A 20,746-nucleotide genomic window follows, 5' to 3' on the forward strand; every position below is an offset into this window, starting at 1 on the left:
CAACCTGCAGAGAAGATCAGGATCGAACACTTCATTCTACCACCAAACCTAAACAAACCACATTTTCACCACTCATTATCTAAGAACACGCATAACTATGCAAAACATTCCAAGTCAAAGGCTGTACAGTCACTGAATGGTAATAGGTTCTATGTGACTAAATCCCACAGCCTACCATTCCCTCTTCATGAGGAGCCCAGAGGGGATCATACTGGAACCCCCTTTATTCTGCCACAAAACCAAGAGTAATAACGTTTTTGACACTCATTTTCAAATTGTGCTTAACATGCCAATTTAGAATTATTATAACGAAGTCTACAGTAATTATGTACAGTAACTGATGCCCAAGGCAATAGAATGACTTAATGCTTGATACTTCAAGTACCTAGATGAAGCAGAGGGAAAATGTACTGTCCTTCACTGACCAAACCCTGGTCTTCCTCCAGAAGGTGTGCAAGTTTCTGGCACTGGGCAAACAATAACATTGATCTATTCTAGGAAAGAAGAAATGTGACATCAACTTACTTAACAGTTGGCAATAGAGGGCCTGTAAACTTCTCTTCATGGTATCATCTGGTCCTGCTTGTCCTCCAGTTTATTCATGATTCTGTCTAGGAAATTGGGAGAAGAAAATTGTTACATCTGGGAAACAGAATTCAAGTCAAGAATCAGAAAGAACTCCACTCAGTATGATCCTGGTTGTAAAGCCCAAAATACCTGATTTGAAGAGAAAAATTCTTTGAGTGAATATACCATAGTACAGTCTATGTTATAGAACTACCAATTAATCAATTAGATTCTGAAACTACATACACCACTCATATGGGCAACTAGAGGGTGAGAATCTGGCTTTGGAACTTTTGAGGACTTCCAATTCATCTCCCCTGCATCTCTAGTCTTGAAACAGGAGAAACAAGAAACTTCTAATCTCAGTTCCGTTATTGTGCCCACCAAACAAAACACCCCCAAAAGCGCCACCAATTTGAAACTGTATTATATTAAATAACTTTTCTATTATTTTCTGATTATAAAAGATACCTCTTGGGCTTCCCTGGTGGCGCAGTGGTTGAGAGTCTGCCTGCTAGTGCAGGGGACACGGGTTCGAGCCCTGGTCTGGGAAGGTCCCACGTGCCACGGAGCGGCTGGGCCCGTGAGCCACAATTACTGAGCCTGCGCGTCTGGAGCCTGTGCTCCGCAGCAGGAGAGGCCGCGATAGTGAGAGGCCCGCGCACCGCGATGAGGAGTGGCCCCCGCTTGCCACAACTGCAGAGAGCCCTCGCACGGAAACGAAGACCCAACACAACCATAAGTGAATAAATAAATAAATACTTAAAAAAAAAAAAAAGATACCTCAAGTGAAGAACATCTGGAAAATACAGCTAAACAAAATATAGATAAGGGTGTACAAGAAACTAAAAACTACCTATCTCTTCAGCCTTTCGTGTGTATACTTCTACTGGTCTGTTTTGCTTTATGTATTACACATTCTAATTTTTCTCCCTAGCAGTAGCGACATCTTCCTGTGCTGTTACTGTATTTTACTACTATTTTTCTTTTCTTTTTTTTTTTTTTTTGGCCACACTGCTCGGCTTGCAGGATCTTAGTTCCCTGAACCCAGGCCCTCAGCAGTGAAAGAGCGGAGTCCTAAGCACGAGACCACCAGGGAATTCCCACCTTACAACTTTATTTTAAATGGTACACAGTATTTTTTCAAGATAAATTCCTAGAAATGGAATCACAAGGACACAATCTAAGGTTTCTGAAATATATTGCCAAATTGCCCTTCATCAATACCATATTATGAAAATCTCCATTAGACTGCAACCTACCGAATGATGGAAATTTGTATTTTCTTTCCATCTTTGTCAAGTAAATAAGCACGTATTCCATCTCATTACTTTAATTTGCATTTTATAGGTTTATTAGTCATTTGTCTTTTTAAAGTTTTAAATTCACATTTGACAAGAGTCTTTCGTCACACTCCTGAACTTTCTCCTAGGCCTATCTGTGAACTTCCTTGTAAAACCTGGTGAAAGCAGCTCTTTTGACCCTTTCCTGTTCACCCACTTCTGTTCCCGTTTTAACCTTAAAAGAACCTAATTATAGGAATGAGATCATTAGGCAATTTAACCTAACTCCTGACTTATGCTCTCCTGAATGCATACCATGTCTTGTTTAACCTGCTGATTCTTTTCCTAGACAAAAAGAAGAGTGAAGAATGAAGTAGTTAAAGAATGACTAGCTCTCTACCCTCAACAGCCCCCTAAGGAATAGTGCAGGCAGATCACCATAGGCAAGATAACATCTGAAGAGAGAGTCAGCCAGTCTGCACTCAATGGGGAATGATACAGAACCCAACCTCCTGCCTCAGTGATTCACTGAGAGTCTTCCCCCCATTTTTCCCTTTAAAAACTGTCATGGCTGAGCAGAATCTTCGGAGTTGGTCTCTGGACACGAGTCTGCCTTCTCCTCAGATTGCCAGCTTTTCTGCTTAAAGCACCTTTTCTTTCTGCTGACACTTGCCTCTCAAATTATTGGCTCTTGAGTGGTGAGCAGCCAAACCTGAGTTCCGTAACACTAGTTTTAGCAAGAACCCTGCTAAATCAGTTTAACCATCAACCCCAAACCCTCAATATATAATCACCCTCAATATCTGGTCAGATTTACTCTACCACCCCCAGGTGATGACAGTCTGGCCTGCCTTCAGCAACAACCCTGTTGGGCCAGTTCAGCCAAGCCCCTGACCCCTGATGCTTCCTGTTAGTAATTTTCCGTCCACTGACCCCACACTACTCCTTGGCTATGAATTCCCACTTGCCCATGCTTTGTTCAGGGTGGAGCCCAATCTCTCCCCCCACAGTAAAATCCCACTGCAGTGGTCCCTGCACCCATCCAGATGGTCCTGAATAAAGTATGCCTTGCCACCTTTAACAAGTGTCACTGAATATTTTTTAAAGACATTCTTTAATCATTCTCTATTGGCATGCTGGGTTTTTTTTTCTTATGATACCCCAAGTGGAACTGATTTATCTTTAAATTTTTTCTGAGATATAATTAATGTATCATAAAATTCAGCCTTTAAGTATACAATTCAGTGGTTATTAGCACATTCAAAAGTTGTGCGACCGTCACCAGTACCTAATTCCAGAACATTTCATCACTCTAAAAAGAAATTCCCATGTTTATTAGCAGTTATTTCCCATTGTCCCCTCTCCCCAGTCCCTGGCAACCACTAATCTACTATGGGTTTACCTATTCTGTACATTTCACATAGATAGAATCATGTAATATATGGCCTTTTGTGCCTGGCTCTTTCACTTAGCATAGTGTTTTTAAGGTTCATTCATGCTGTAAAGCATGCTGTTTTTTTTCTTAGTTATTTATTGTAAGAACTATACACACACACAAACACACACATTACCATGGTTAGAAAGGCCTTCATTACTTAATTCAGGATTACATAAATAGTTGCCTGTATTTTCTTCTGGTATTTTTTATTTCATTTAGATCCGTTTCTGGACTTTGTGTTATGTTTTACTTCTCTGTCTGATCATTGTTTCATTAAACAATATGTGTTGTTTAAATTAAACTCTTGGTAGAATTAGTTCTCCATTATTACTCTTCTTTTTAAGATTTACCTTGTTCTTTGAGCTTGTTTTTCCCCCAAATTAACTTTAAGATAATTTTATTAAACTTCAGAAAAAATATCATTGGGATTATAGTTGGAATTATCTTCTACTTGCTTCATTAATTTGGGAGAGACCTGATCTCTTCTAAATCCAAGTGTGGTGAGGAAAAAAATAATCTTTAAAGATGGTTGCTCTGGAGATCAGAAGAATTCCTTTTGGAGGAAGAGAAGTGCTCTTGTTTTGGGGGATGGGGTAGGGAGTTGGGGAACAATAGCTCAATGACTTCTTTGGTTAGGCAAATTAAAGATCCCCTCCTCCAAACCCCAGTGTGAACTAGCAGAGTAGGAAGGAGAAAAAGAGAGAGTTAAATTTCTCTCCATTATAATATAAGAGGAGGTTTGAGTTCCAAAAGGCTAGGAAAGAGGGATTAAGTGGTCTAGAAATCTGAGAGGCTGAGGAGATGATACACAAGAGATGCTGAGAGAATGAAGAGGCAGTTCCAAAAGACAGCAGCAGGTGGGACCCAAGAATAAAGGATAAACTGAGAAATTCCCTGCAAACTTTAATAAGCATAATATTTAATTTTTCATTGTTTCTTGCTTTATGCTGTTTGTCGTCAGACACCACATCTGCCCTCCTTCTCTGCCCCACAACACTTATCCACCACTAAGACCCTCCAGAACTTCAGCAGAAGTCTTGCACAAAACAGCCTTGTATTAATGGTGCTCAGCTGGGCAATGAAAGAGACTATGTTCTAAGACAAGGGTGACTGGAAATGGAGGTAGGAGCCAAAGGGGCCATAAGCCATGGTTGGTGGGCATCTACGGAGTGCTCAGGACCCAGTAAGCATGTAAAAAATGTGCCGTGAATAAACAAATGGATGAATGAATAAATGAATAATCAAGTAATAGGAGAGCAGAGAAATAGTTGTAGTTGACATTGATCCAGGGGGACATAAGTCCCTCAATCATCTCTGGAAATGCTTAGAGATTTTCAAGAAACTGTTAAACTTGCCATAATAGACGGAATAGAGCCATGTCATTCACATATCAAAGAAACACCTGAGCACATAAATCTGGGACACTTGAGATCATCTGGGTTACACAGGGCTATTCTAACTACAAGCACCATATGGTCTAGTATTTATTCAAAATTAATCTTTAGGTAGTTCTGTGGAGTTTTGCAATGTTTTTCCTGCAAGTTCTATAGTCTTGTCGAGTTAATCCCTAGGCATTTTATACATATATATATTTTTTGCCACGATGATGGAATTTCTATTTCCATTATATTTTCTACTTGCCTCTATATGGAAATGACTCAGTTTTGTATATTCATTTTGTGACCGAATGATGGTTTCTCAGCTGAGTCTCATGGGTCAATTGCACTCCTTTGGCTAGATGGAGAGGCACAGTGAGATTCTACCAAAAGCCTCTTTTTTCAACCATATAAGAGGAAACATTAATTGTATCTGGTCCCTCAGGGAAAAATTTAGGAGCTCCAAGGATGACAACTAATTTCTGGGATGAAATCCTAAGAAAGTACAGAGTTTTATAGCCAAAAAGCTGAAGAAAAGAAAAATGAGAGAGGAGGAGGATGAAAACACTTGGCCAAACATGCAGAGACAGCAGCACAGGTGGGGACCTTGCTGATTATTAGCTCAGGGAAAATGAGAAGGTGCAAGTAACCTGAACCACTCCTTTTTTTTCCTTTAACATCTTTATTGGAATATAATTACTTTAAAGTGATGTGTTAGTTTCTGCTGTATAACAAAGTGAGTCAGCTATACATATACATATACCCCCATATCCCCTCCCTCTTGCATCTCCCTCCCACCCTCCCTACCCCATCCCTCTAGGTGGTCACAAAGCACCGAGCTGATTTCCCTGTGCCATGCGGCTGCTTCCCACTAGCTATCTATTTTACATTTGGTAGTGTATATATGTCCCTGCCACTCTCTCACATCGTCCCAGCTTACCCTTCCCTATCCCTGTGTCCTCAAGTCCATTCTCTACTTCTGCGTGTTTATTCCTGTCCTGTCCCTAAGTTCTTCAGAACAACTTTTTTCTCTTTTTTAGATTCCATATATATGTGTTAGCATATGGTATTTGTTTTTCTCTTTCTGACTTACTTCACTCTGTATGACAGACTATAGGCCCATCCACCTCACTACAAATAACTCAATTTCATTTCTTTTTATGGCTGAGTAATATTCCATTGTATATATGGGCCACATCTTTATCCATTCATCTTCTGATGGACACTTAGGTTGTTTCCATGTCCTGGCTATTGTAAATAGTGCTGCAATGAACATTGTAGTACATGACTCTTTTTGAATTATGGTTTTCTCAGGGTATATGCCCAGTAGTGGGATTGCTGGGTCGCAAGGTAGTTCTATTTTTAGTTTTTTAAGGAACCTCTATACTGTTCTCCATAGTGGCTGTATCAGTTTACATTCCCACCAACAGTGCAAGAGGGTTCCCTTTTCTCCACACCCTCTCCAGCATTTATTGTTTGTAGATGTTTTGATGATGGCCATTCTGACTGGTATGAGGTGATACCTCATTGTAGTTTTGATTTGCATTTCTCTAATGATTAGTGATGTTGAGCATACTTTCATGTGTTTGTTGGCAATCTGTTTAACTTCTTTGGAGAAATGTCTATTTAGGTCTTCTGCCCATTTCTGGATTGGGTTGTTTGTTTGTTTGATATTGAGCTGCATGAGCTGCTTGTATATTTTGGAGATTAATCCTTTGTCAGTTGCTTCATTTGCAAATATTTTCTCCCATTCTGAGGGTTGTCTTTTCGTCTTGTTGATGGTTTCCTCTGCTGTGCAAAAGCTTTTAAGTTTCATTAGGTCCCATTTGTTTTTGTTTTTATTCCCATTTCTCTAGGAGGTAGGTCAAAAAGGATCTTGCTGTGATGTATGTCATAGAGTGTTCTGCCTATGTTTTCCTCTAAGAGTTTGATAGTGTCTGGCCTTACATTTAGGTCTTTAATCCATTTTGAGTTTATTTCTGTGTATGGTGTTAGGGAGTGTTCTAATTTCATTCTTTTACATGTAGCTGCCCAGTTTTCCCAGCTTTTTCTGCATCTATTGAGATGATCATATGGTTTTTACCCTTCAGTTTATTAATATGGTTTAGCACATTGATTGATTTGCATATACTGAAGAATCCTTGCATTCCTGGGATAAACCCCACTTGATCATGGTGTATGATCCTCTTAATATGCTGTTGGATTCTGTTTGCTAGTATTTTGTTGAGGATTTTTGCACCTATGTTCATCAGTGATATTGGCCTGTATTTTTCTTTTTTGGTGACATCTTTGTCTGGTTCTGGTATCAGGGTGATGGTGGGCCTCGTAGAATGAGTTTGGGAGTGTTCCTCTCTCTGCTATATTTTGGAAGAGTTTGAGAAGGATAGGTGTTAGCTCTTCTCTAAATGTTTGATAGAATTCGCCTGTGAAGCCATCTGGTCCTGGGCTTTTGTTTGTTGGAAGATTTTTAATCACAGTCTCAATTTCAGTGCTTGTGATTGGTCTGTGTATATCTTCTACTTCTTCCTGGTTCAGTGTCAGAAGGTTGTGCTGCTTTTCTAAGAATTTGTCCATTTCTTCCAGGTTGTCCATTGTATTGGCATATAGTTGCCTGTAGTAATCTCTCATGATCCTTTGTATTTCTGCAGCATCAGTTGTTACTTCTTTTTCATTTCTATTGATTTGAGTCTTTCCTCTTTTTTTCTTGATGAGTCTGGCTAATGGTTTATCAATTTTGTTTATCTTCTCAAAGAACCAGCTTTTAGTTTTGTTGACCTTTGCTATTGTGTCCTTCATTTCTTTTTCATTTATTTCTGCTCTGATCTTTATGATTTCTTTCCTTCTGCTAACTTTCGGGTTTTTTTGTTGTTGTTCTTCTCTAATTGCTTTAGGTGTAAGGTTAGGTTGTTTATTTGAAATTTTTCTTGTTTGTTGAGGTGGGATTGTATTGCTATAAACTTCCCTCTTAGAACTGCTTTTGCTGCATCCCATAGGTTTTGGGTCATCATGTTTTCATTGTCACTTGTTTCTAGGTATTTTTTGATTTCCTCTTTGATTTCTTCAGTGATCTCTTGGTTATTTGGTAGTGTATTGTTTAGCCTCCATGTGTTTGTACTTTTTACAGTTTTTTTCCTGTAATTGATATCTAGTCTTATAGCGTTGTGATCAGAAAAGATACTTGATATGATTTCAATTTTCTTAAATTTACCAAGGCTTGACTTGTGACCCAAGATATGATCTATCCTGTAGAATATTCCATGAGCACTTGAGAAGAAAGTGTATTCTGTTGTTTTTGGGTGGAATGTCCTATAAATATCAATTAAGTCCATATTGTTTAATGTGTCATTTAAAGCTTGTGTTTCCTTATTTATTTTCATTTCAGATGATCTGTCCATTGGTGAAAGTGGGGTATTAAAGTCCCCTATTATTATTGTGTTACTGTCGATTTCCCCTTTTATGGCTGTTAGCATTTGCCTTATGTATTGAGGTGCTCCTGTGTTGGATGCATAAATATTTACAAGTGTTATATCTTCTTCTTGGATTGATCCCTTGATCATTATGTAGTGTCCTTCTTTGCCTCTTGTAATAGCCTTTATTTTAAACTCTATTTTTTCTGATATGAGAATTGCTACTCCAGTTTTCCATTTGCATGGAATATCTTTCTCCATCCCCTCACCTTCAGTCTGTATGTGTCCCTAGGTCTGTAGTGGATCTCTTGTAGACAGCATATATATAGGTCTTGTTTTTGTATCCATTCAGCCATTCTATGTCTTTTGGTTGGAGCATTTAATCCATTTACATTTAAGGTAATTATCAATGTATATGGTCCTATTACCATTTTTTAAATTGTTTTGCGTTTGTTATGGTAGGTGTTTTCCTTCTGTTATGTTTCCTGCCTAGAGAAGTTCCTTTAGCATTTGTTGTAAAGCTGGTTTGGTGGTGCTTAATTCTCTTAAACTTTGCTTGTCTGTAAAGGTTTTAATTTCTCCATCGAACCTGAATGAGATCCTTGCTGGGTAGTGTAATCTTGGTTGTAGGTTTTTCCCTTCCATCACTTTAAATATGTCCTGCCACTCCCTTCTGGCTTGCAGAGTTTCTGCTGAAATATCAGCTGTTAACCTTATGGGGATTCCCTTGTATGTTATTTGTTGTTTTTCCCTTGCTGCTTTTAATATTTTTTTCTTTGTATTTAATTTTTGATACTTTGATTAATATGTGTCTTCGCGTGTTTCTCCTTGGATTTATCCTGTATGGGACTCTCTGCGCTTCCTGGACTTGATTGACTATTGCCTTTCCCATATTAGGGAAGTTTTCAACTATAATCTCGTCAAATATTTTCAGTCCCTGTCTTTTCCTCTTCTCCTTCTGGGACCCCTATAATTCGAATGTTGGTGCATTTAATGTTGCCCCAGAGGTCTCTGAGACTGTCCTCAATTCTTTTCATTCTTTTTTCTTTATTGTGCTCTGCAGTAGTTATTTCCACTATTTTATTTTCCAGGTCACTTATCCGTTCTTCTGCCTCAGTTATTCTGCTACTGATTCCTTCTAGAGAATTTTTAACTTCATTTATTGTGTTGTTCAACATTTGTTTGCTCTTTAGTTCTTCTAGGTCCTTGTTAAATGTTTCTTGTATTTTCTCCATTCTATTTCCAAGATTTTGGATCATCTTTACTATCATTACTCTGAATTCTTTTTCAGGTAGACTGCCTATTTCCTCTTCATTTGTTTGATGTGGTGGGTTTTTACCTTGCTCCTTCATCTGCTGTGTATTTCTGTCTTCTCATTTTGCTTAACTTACTGTGTTTGGGGTCTCCTATACACAGGCTACAGGTTTGTAGTTCCCATTGTTTTTGGTGTCTGACCCCAGTGGGTAAGGTTGGTTTAGTGTGTTGTGTAGGCTTCCTGGTGCAGGGAACTGGTGCCTGTGTTCTGATGGATGAGGCTGGATCTTGTATTTCTGGTGGGCAGGACCGCATCTGGTGGCGTGTTTTGTGGCGTCTGTGAACTTATTCTGATTTTAGGCAGCGTCTCTGCTAATGCGTGGTGTTGTGTTCCTCTCCTGCTAGTTGTTTGGCATGGGGTGTCCAGCACTGGAGGTTGCTGGTCGTTGAGTGGAGCTGGGTCTTAGCATTGAGATGGAGATGTTTGGGAGAGCTCTCACCAATTGATATAACGAGGGGCCAGAAGGTCTCTGGCGGACCAATGTCCTGAACTCAGCTCTCTGACCTCAGAGGCTCAGGCCTGACAGCCAGCCAGAGCACCAAGACCCTGTCAGCCACATGGCTAGAGAAACAGGCCGCAAGCAAGCTTCCAGGGCAAAGAGGCATGTACTGGTCCTGAACCACTCCTTAACAAGAGCGAGCCTCATAGAACCCCGCCTCTCCCTTTGGCTTAAATGGAACAGTCCTATCAATTCTACTGACTCGGGAGGGAAATCTCTTTCTTTCATAGACCGCTTAAAATGTTCCCATTAGAAATGTCCACGTAGCAGGAAAGAAGTAATAAACAACCACATGAAAAGCTCTGAATTTGATATGTAAATTGACTTGAAAAGACAAGTTCATAGAGAACAAATGAGGAAGAATAGCCAGGAAAATCCTGGAAAACAAAACCAAAAAAACCCCAATAAGATGGGGTCAGGGAGAGAGGGACTTCCAGGCCTACCAGACATTAAAGCATCCTCAAAAGCCTCTGTAATTAAAACAATTTGAAATTGGCACATGAATACACCAAATTATACATATATGGATATTTAGGATATGACAAAGGCAGCATTATTAAATCAGTGGGCAAAAAGATGAGCTTTTAAGTACACATTTTGAGATAATGGCAGAGTAATATGGAAAAAGATAAAACTGTACTCATTCTAAATATCACACATGAGCATAAACTCCAAATGAGGCAGACATTTAAATGTAAGAAAGTAAAGTATACAAATACTAGAAGGAAATATGAGTAATTCTTCGATTACTTGGGGGGTAGAGAAAGAAACTTTGCTAACTCTGAATCAAAGTTTGAAGCAATAAGGAAAAAGATAAACTTTATTACATAAAATCTTACTCAGTAAAAACTACAATTAAGTAAAAATACAAATTAAAAAGTATAAAAAAATGTTCAACTTATAAGAAGCAAAGAGTTAACATCCATAAATTTTCCCCGAAATCAATACTCATCGTGCTTTAGCCATCATTTGTATACATGTGCAGAATGGCAAAAATGTGAGTCGCCCAACACACGTGCTCCCAGCTGAGTTCGAGCAAGGCAGTGCTCTGTCTTCTTGTTTCAGCTCTTGTACTGTGAACAGTGTCCCTTCTACAGGCAATTTAGTGCCATGCTTTTTAGCATTTTTGTGCTTTTTATTGACATCTCTGTTTGAAGTGGCCCCCAAGTACAGTGCTGAAGTGTTGTCTAGTGTTCCTAAGTGCAAGAATACTGTGAAGGGCCCTACAGAGAAAATATGTGTCTTAGATAAGCTTTGTGCAGGCATGAGTTATAGTATTGTTGGCTGTGAGTTCAAAGTTAATGAATTAACAATGTATATTACATAAGTTGTCTTTAGACAGAAACACATATAAACAAGACTATATATTGATCAGTTGACACAAATGTGACCAGAGCTCATAGGAACCTAACCGTATATTTCCGTTAGGAGCACTGGTTCAGTCTTCATTCTTTCAGAATTCATGGTAACTTTATAGAACATAACTATTATGAGTAATGAAAATCAATGGTATTTGAGTTCAGCTTTAAAATATTTTGTGGAGCAAAGAATGAAAATGATTACAATCCAGGCCAATAGTAGAGCCTGAACGAAACAGAACAATGGCTCACCATCTCTTTGGGACAAAGGAAGATCTGAATAAGCTGATGGCCAACCCTCAGAGTGCCCTCTGGGAAAGTGAGGGGGGCAAGAAATGGGAGAGTTGTCATATCAACTAACATCACAGGCCTGTGAAGAAGTTTGGAAAGGAGCATCTGCCTCCATTTTACAGGTAAGGACACAGACACCAAGAAGTCATAGTCTTTTTTCTTGTTTTTTTTTAAGTAGAAATAATGATTTTATTCTCCACATGATTTCTGATACCACAAAATTAGATATTTGAAGTTTAATTTATATGATATCTGTGATTCATGCCTTTTCTAGACATTACATTTCTTGTCATAAAAAAATTATAATAGAGTAATGATGAACAAGAAAGACTCCTTCTCTAAAAGGTCCTCATGGGGGACTTCCCTGGTGGTCCAGTGGTTAAGTCTTCACCTTCCAATGCAGGGGGTGCAGGTTCGATCCCTGGTCAGGGAGCTAAGATCCCACACGCCTCATGGCCAAAAAGCCAAAACATAAAAAAACAGAAGCAATATTGTAACAAATTCAACAAAGATTTAAAAAATGGTCCACATCAAAAAAATCTTAAAAAAAAAAAAAGTCCTCATGTGATAATCATATCAATTCTGTTCACTTCTTGATTTAGTCATTTAACAATTTATTTCATGTCCTCCATGTACCTGGTAGTGTTTTATTTATTTTTAATTTTTTTGTCAAGAAGTTATAGTCTTTATTCAAGATCAAACCTACCAGCTCCAAGACCTCGAGCTAGTTTCTTGACTTCTCTGATCCTTGAATTTCTTGTAAGGGGTAAAAACGGTCCTTGATATGCTTGCTGCAAAGACTGAGACAATGCATGCAAAGAACTTTTCCCTGTGCTTGGCACGCAGTAAGTGCTCAGTGCTCGTCAGCAACTGTTACCCAACAGCAGAAGGCAAGATAACACATCAGGCCAGAGCTCACCAACTGTCTCTTAATTTTGCTTCCCCTAAGCTAGAAAAGAACCAAAGGCTTTTGGGCTACTCCCCAAATAGCCCTTTTTGTTAAATCCACTGTCTTATTTAAACTGAATTTAGAAATTACTTACAGGGATATAAATTGAACTTTAAGGTTCTTATTTATAATTTATATATTTGTCCTCCTTAAAAAGGATCTGAGGAAGCTTACTACCAGATGCAACTTGTACAATAGAATTATTAACATATCAAAGCACATTAATGACATCAGAAAGAAAAATCCAGAATTACATGGAGAAAGGGGTGATTCACTTTACCATAAGATGCAATGGGGCCATACACTTCCCTTGGAGCTTCCTGAAAATAAAGGCAAAAAGGACAGCTAGCACCATTTTTTTCCGGCTGCATAAATAGAAGTACATTCTCTATTTTGTCCAGAAATACAAACCTTTTCTGCCATTAATTTCCAAGAAAAGATCATTAGACAAATCTTCTGATAAGCATATGAACAGAATATTCTTGCCATGGCTGCTCCTTATCAACCCACAGTAAAAACTAATGTCTTTGTGTAAAGCAGTAATTCAGGGAAAGCATTTTGATGAGCAGCAGGAACACCATGCTTTGGGGAAAGAGTCAGGCAGGACTGCCCCTGAGTACCTTTGCTATGTGACCTTGGGCAAGTTACTTAACTTCTCTGCGCCTCAGCTTTCTCATCTGTAAATGGGGCTGGCACCTAAATCAAAGGATTGCTGAGAGAATTAAATGAAGTAAAGCACTTACTGTGTACCTGGTATATTGTATGCGTCTCTCCCTTTCTCCTAAACTAATAGTGTACAGTTTCTGTACACTATTCTGTTCATATGGGGATAGAGAGAACTAGGAAGACAAGGGGAACTGAAGTTCAGCAAGTCAGTCCAGGGCCTGAGCTGCTGGATTACATCAAGAAGGCAAGTATGATGGTTTCTCAGGCTCACTTACACCATAAGTCACAAATGAGTGCATGTGTCCACAAGGGCTGGGTTTGGGTCACAATGGTGTTTTCAGTCAAATTCTTTTGACATAGACTCTTTGCATATTAAACACAGGAATATCCTTCAGTTCCATAAAGAAATTTCTCTCTCATTTTTCTTGAAACTTGTAGCCCTCCTAGTCTTTATTCCAAATTTTCTCACTTTTGTGCAAGAACTAGTTCATCCTCCTCTGAACCTATGATCAACAGTGTGAGCATGATTACAGTGACTGTCGCTTTCTGTCAGGTCTGGAAGTTTAGTTTATAGGAAGTCAAGGGGACTATAATGAACTTGAAAGCAGGAGAAAATAGTGTTTTTTTGTCTCCAGCCAATTGTCAGCAGGAAAACAGGTCTTTGTATCTTTTGGTTTTTTCTTAAAGAAACTGAAAATCCTCTCAAAATTTTTTCCCTAAATTTTCAAGAGAGGCTAGACATTTTAGATGAGTCACCCTATTTTAAAATACTAGCAATTAATTCATGTGGGCCAAAAGAAACAGGCTGTGTGATTTCTGACTTATAAAGGCTCTCCTGCTGCAGAACCTGCACAGTGTGTGTTGGGGGAGCAGGGAGGGCGGGGAGGAGGACCTGCAGCTCTGCCTTCCACCCAAGCTCTATCTTCCAGGAGGCCTGGGGTCCGGTGAACTTCAAAGGATTAAAAAACACCTTCAATAGCGCTCCTTTCCTCTCCTCCCCTTCCTATTTCCTTCTCTGAAAAGGAAAAGAAAATATTGGAGGTTGTCAGATCCACTGAGATGGTGAATTCCAAACAAAAGGGTAAAAATTATTCATCTCCTGCTAAGGAAAAGCCTACAAAAGGGGATCAATCGATGTGGATTCTGCTTGGAGGACTGAGAAGTAACTACTTGAATGTTCCTCAAGACCAGCTGGACTTTGAGTTTGTTGGGGGAGGGTGTTCTGCTGTGCACAGCCACCGAAGTCAGCAGCAGGGTAAAAACGGGTCCAGAAGTTTGAGGCATATTAGAATGACAAAGACCTCCTCCTTCTAGCATTAAAGTGTATTAAGACCACTTATCTCATTTAAGGAGACAGAAAGGTGCTTGTGCGAGGTGAAGAATATGTATCACACTTCCCTTTTTATAGTTTTGGTATTAAAGACTGAACACTGAGGTCAAGGAATTAAATGATATTGTAGCAATGCCAAATACTAAAGGAGCATGTTCTATCATTCTGACTGCACTGCTTATGAAAAAGATTATTTCTTGTCCACAGGTTCTTTGTCCACAAAGAAACTCACGCATCTTTCTTTTTTCTTTAGCAGCGCCTGAGAAACACCCTCAGAAATTGAATTTGGGGATCTAAAAAAACATCTTTATTTTCTTTGGGTAGCAGGCATTTGTTCTGAAAGATGTACCAAGTTTTTACAATGGAAAGAGAGGCAAGGTCTTATGAAACAGGCAAAACTCTTATCAGAATGTTTACATGTGGAAAGAGCATTTAAACCCATGATGCACGTTTTGAACAAGGAATACATTTCAGTATGTGAAATTATTCATAATATCATAGTAACTGCTAAATTTGAATTTTGACCTGTTGACTGAAAAAAATGCACGACCTAACAGTTGAGAATTATGTTTTATTTGGCAGACTTTCTGAGGACTTCAAGCCCGGGAAGCAGCCTCTCAGGTAGCTCTGAGGGACTGCTCCGAAGAGGTAATGGAGGAGCCAGGATACACAGGGGTTTTTGCAACAAAGGCCAGGTAGCTGGAACATCAAAAGATCACTGTTATTAAAGAAAACCAAATTCTCAAGTTAAGGAATTTAGAGCTTTTCTGTTTGGGAAGATGCAAGAGTCTGGGCTCATTGAAATCATTCCTCTGATATGCACCCTCAGGTCTAGGGTCATTATATTGTTCTTTCCCATCCTGAGCCCCCTCAGGGTGCCCCACTGGGGTGGCTGCAGTGGTGAGGACTTGGCAGCTGGCAGCCCATTTGTCTCCAACCTGAGTTCCCTCAGGGCTCACCACTGGGGGTGCTGTAGCGGCTTGATGGCTGCAACATCCTCTGTTTACTAATATGGCAGGCAACATTTTTCATTCACAGACCTTTAACCTCAAACTCTCTTTTTTCCCCCATTCCCCTTCCTTCGCTCCTCCCATCCCACCTCAATCCACATAAAGCCTTCTTTAATTGTTGTGCTAGTATGAAGACAGTTTTAATTTGTGGTTTGGTTTAATCTTTGAAAATACATAATTTATGTCAAGCGATTCCAGAGGATACAGACTGTTGAATGTGCAGCTGGAATAAAAATTATGACATGAAAAATTATGTGGGCAAGAGTGGGATGGGCCAATATAAAACAGGGGAAGCCATCACTTGAAGAGTATGGATCAAGGTCACAGGTAAGACCTGTGCAGACAAGCTCATTCCACGGGGAAGCCTGGTATTCTAAGAACTTCTGATGAACTTTACACCTTGCTTCAGGAAGCATGCATTAAGTAATACATTCGACCTCACCTGTGAGGGCCTGAAGTATTGAACAGCTCATTTAACTGTGTTGATAATTCTGTCTTGCTTTGATGACTACAAGGGTTAGAAGAAATATCCAGAAGAACCAAGATTGGTGTTTCCCAAATCAGCTGATGGTCAGAATCTATTTTTAAAATAAATTCCTAGGTTTTTCCCTCAGGAATTCTAATTCCAGGTTCTTAGATGGGACAATTTTAAAAGGCTCTCAAGTTGGCTCTCATGATAAGCCAGGGCTGGAAACCAAGAACTGAATCTAGGACCTCTAACCCTGACTGCACATTAGAACCCTGGAGGAACATACTAGAGCAATCAAATCAGACTCCCCAGGGACAGAGGGAAGCCCCCAGGGATTCTAATTGTGCAGCTGGTGGAGAACCAGGGATCCTTGCCCCCGCCTAAGGGGGCACTGGAGCCACAGCGAGGCCAATCCCACTTCTTCTTACTCCTGAAACTGGTAGTTTTCCTAGAGATGGAAGAAGTGGAATGATAAATGACCACATTTGCAAGTTATATTCGAAACAGAAAATGAGTGAATCAGTGTTTCTTAAATATTTTGATCCACAGCCTCTCATGCAATTCAAGTTGTAAGCAACATGAACTCTTTGTGACCTTTTACTCAATCTCTTTGATAAACCTCTCACATGTCCCTGCTACTTGCTTCATAGGGATGCCCAAGATTAAGAGATAAGGACTGAAAAGGAGAGACTGAGGCCCAGTGAAGAGGGTGTGGAAGCCGCATGAAGACTAAGAGCCTGGCACACAGCTGAAACTACCCTCAGCTCCAAATCACTTGTTCCCAAGGTGGAGTGACGCTCCTTTTCCTGAACGCTGCATTCATAGAGGGAACAGAGTGAAGAGCTGAGGCTGAAGATTCTGAGTGGGAACACAGGGAGAGGCCACACTGAAGGTGCCCCCCTCCCTGCACAGAGAGAAGCAGGGCAGGAAGACACACTACAAGCAGCAGTGAGCCTGGAGATCCATTCTTTGAAAAATAGAGTGCCACCATGTAACAAGTACTGTGTTAGTAGCAGGGGCTGGGGCCGCAAAGAAGAGCAAACGAGACACGACCCCTGCCTTCAGGAGCTTGCAGTTTAGCATGGGGAGAGATTGGCACATCAAAAATCACTCCACAGCCAGATTTGGCCCTACCAGCTGTATCAGACAAACTATTATATTATAGCAAATTGTAACAAAGTAGAAAATGTGTTACCCTTCTTGTCTCAGCATCCCTATCTGTAAAACAGGTATCACACCTACACTGCAAGGTTGTCTTGAGAATAAAATATTCCTATCCTTTCAGAGGAAGGAAAAATGACGTCTTCTGGAGGGTACCAGACAAGGTTTTTGAAGGAGATGGAATCTGCATTAACTTTCAAAGTTAAGAAGGGTTTTGACAGGTAAAGGTGGAAAAGTGCAAAGGTGCCGAGAGAGGATACTGAGGCAGGAGTTTGGATGAATACATTAAACAGCAGAAGCCCTACTACTGGCTGCTTTAAAATTCCTAAACAATGCAGTTTGGGATATAATGTAACTGGCTCGCCAGCTTCTCAAATAGGGTTGGGCCAAAGATTTCGCCTTCTAGGGCTGGGAAGGAAATATGGAGGAGAAGACAGACTGACAGGGAAGCAGCAGGCAGTGGTTGGGAAGCAGAAATCCAGAAGCTGGGCCCCTAAGACCTAATCTTCCCAGATCTGAACAACAAAACAAATGCTTACTAACCATGAGATAACTGGAATGTCACTGTCCTGGAAGTCCCACACAGCTATAGGACCCAGAAGCATCCCCATCAGTGTTTACCCAGTACTAGATGACCACCAACAGCTGGTGCTAAACCCAAGTCTACACTTGGATAGAATTGGATCATGCAGCTGGATCCTCAGATCTCTAGGCTAGCTGTGTAGGCGCTCTCATTTTATTAACTCCGCGATAATGTAACCACATGGTTTACAAAATGGGGTTCTCAAAATGTGGACCACCAGCAGCACCCAGGAAGTTGCTGGAAATGCAAATTATCAGGCTCTACCCTAGACCCACTGAATCAGAAACTCTGGGGACGGGGCTCAGCAATTTGTGCTTCAACAAGCCCTCCAGGACACACATGAAAGTTTGAGAAGCACTGCTTTGCATGGGTGAATTTCTGGACCCCTTTATTATGCTATGGCAGGGTTTTACTCTTCAACTATTGCCTTGGACAAATCATTTACATATTTGAAGAACCAATAATGGGGCAAGAGGGATTTGGATCAGAAAGACCCATTTCAACTGTAACAGACTATAATTCATCAGTTCACCAGTGGGGAAAACATTTACAGTTCATTAGTTCACCCAGATTGTTGGTGTTGGTGATCGTGGCTCTTGATGAGAGCATTAGCACAGTGTCTGAATTCTAATGGCTAATTTAGAAATACCACCCATTTCCATTATTCAACTTTTTAGGCTGGTATTATTAATGTTCTACGAGTAACTCTTGTATGGGGCGGGTGTATTAAAACATGGGCTTTGTGGTAGGAAAACCAATGAAATGGTTGCAATGTATTGTCTCTGCTGTGGTTATATACCATCTGTAAGAATTAAAATTCTAAACACAGGGAGCCAGAATTGATTTAAATGATTATATCCTAGAACAACTACTTTCAAATAAAACTCTCATTTAGAACGTAAAAAACTTAACAATGACAGCTAATACTTAAAGGTAAATCAAATATGTAAGCGATTTGTGCCTTGCAAATCACCCCAAATCAGAAGTCTAAAATTCAGAGGTCTAATAGTTGAAGAAAATTGAGCTACACCTCACAGAAATCAGACTGGGGATGAGCCAGGATTAAAACAAAAAACAAAAAACAATTAGCAGCCATCTGTTTCCTAGGGCTTACTTCTTCAAGTTATTGCTACACACTGACATTTGGATGCAGGCTTTGTAAATTAAAGTGTAAGTCCTGGGAGGGCAGAAATTTTGTCTGTCTTGTCTACTACTGTATCCTCAGTGCTTAGAATAGGGTCAGGCACGTGGTAGGTATTCAGCATATCGATTGAATGCATGAATGATCCTACAAAATTGAGATACTGTCCACAAGTTGTGGCACTGTCGAACAGAATTTTCTGTGAGGATAGAAATGTTCTATAAGTTGTATTGTCCAACACAGTAGCCACCAGCTACAGGTGGCTCTTGAGCACTTAAAATGTGGCTCGCGTAGCTGGGGACATAAATTTTAAATTTAAATGCCTACTATATTGGGCGGCACAGTTATAGAGGCTGTAGAAATGTGTGTGGGGAAAAAAAACAACAAGAAAAGAAAAGAAAAACAATGAGTGTGTAGTGCAGAAGACTTGTTATTTATGATTTCTGACCCTGGGAAGTGGTTCAGGTAAGGGTGGGTTGGGTGGGCAATGCTTCCAGGGTTCCAGATTCTTCCCACTTTTCCTCCAACCCACTAAAGGCTGTGGCAGCAGCTGTTGAGGCAGGGAAGACTGGGTTTCAGATTTAAGGAGGAGAGTCTGCACTCCTTTCCCACCAGGGACAAGGTGGTGTTGAATCTATGGACATAACAGCTGGTGGAAGAGTGACCACTGGATGGCAAATGACACCAAGTATCTGCAGAAGTAAAGGCAGTGACGAGCTCTGGGCCTCTCTCTTGGCTCGGCTTGCTTTCTGGTTCACGTGTTCATTCATTTGATTATTTTCACTCATTCAAGTATCTTCCAATATCTTCACTAAGAGCCAGGCCCTGTTTTCTCGATTTCTTTTCTTAGGGGACACTATACGAAGGTCTGACCCTTGGGATTGAGTTGGGCCTTGAGGTTCTTGGGCTTGCCACAAATGGAGGAAATCCTGGGAAGAATGGGCTGCCTCGCAAAATGAGATGATTAAATGAGAGCTATTTCATCTTAGTATTTTAAAAAAGATATGCCTTTTTTTCTCTACCCAAACTAGTGGAGACTACTTGTCATTTATGTAGTGTAAGACCCCAAATTAAGGCTTACTATCATGTGCTGCTTTGACATATGGTAAAATCAGGAAGGCCTTGAATGGCCTAACTGCTAGTTCTCTTCCCCACTCTGCTCCAATGGTCAAAGTCTCCTAGCCAAGCAACTCTCCTTATCAAAGGTACCAGGCATAGTTCCTGCTTAACCCTGAGCAGCGGGTTTCAATTGCCTCCAAGCAAGTGGAGTTATTCCCACAAGCCAATCTCATCCTCCACATGAAGCAGGGGCTCCCCAGCCTCTCGATACTACAAAGCCTGCCTCCCACAGACCCTGGTTGCTCAGCTGTTCCTGAGTACAGCTCTCTCGTGCCCTGCATGGCATCCCTGTCCTCAGCCCCCAGCGATGAGTCCATCTGACTAATCAGCTGCTGTTGATCTCATCTATCCAGTGTTGGGTGTTTGGCCATCCCCAAGCCCCTAGGGCGGGATCCCTCCTTCAGCAGTGCAGAGAATAGGAAGCAATTAAAACAAGTTTTGTAAACTCTTCGCACATAATTCATCAGTTGCTGCTGGGCCAGATATCATTCACTGATATTCAGGACAACCTCCACCCTTCTGAGCATTCCCTTGTACCTCAGGGGCATGAAGCCTGGAAACTACATTTCTCAGAGGCCCTTGCCATCAGGTTTCCCATTAGATTCCCACCAATAAGAGGCACTTGCGGGCTTCCCTGGTGGCGCAGTGGTGAAGAATCTGCCTGCCAATGCAGGGGACACGGGTTCAAGCCCTGGTCTGGGAAGATCCCACATGCTGCAGAGCAACTAAGCTTGTGCACCACAATCACTGAGCCTGTGCTCTAGAGCCCGTGAGCCACAACTAC

At 40.6% G+C, this 20,746-nt stretch overlaps 1 protein-coding gene across 4 annotated transcripts in view; it reads right to left on the reverse strand.

The window, feature by feature from the left end:
• The window catches only part of TMEM108 (transmembrane protein 108), a 609,399-nt gene that overhangs the window by 152,032 nt on the left and 436,621 nt on the right, over positions 1-20,746 (reverse strand). For 3 of the 4 annotated variants that reach the window (XM_082392730.1, XM_082392731.1, XM_082392733.1), the window contains one exon: positions 526-611. In XM_082392730.1, coding sequence (XP_082248856.1) covers positions 526-565 — 40 coding nt within the window. In that variant the 5' untranslated portion in view covers positions 566-611. The remainder of the gene's footprint in view (positions 1-525; positions 612-20,746) is intronic. The other variant, XM_082392732.1, reaches the window with a different exon arrangement.

This window comes from Balaenoptera borealis, assembly GCF_965194805.1.
Source record: "Balaenoptera borealis genome assembly, chromosome: 5".
NCBI lineage: Eukaryota > Metazoa > Chordata > Mammalia > Artiodactyla > Balaenopteridae > Balaenoptera > Balaenoptera borealis.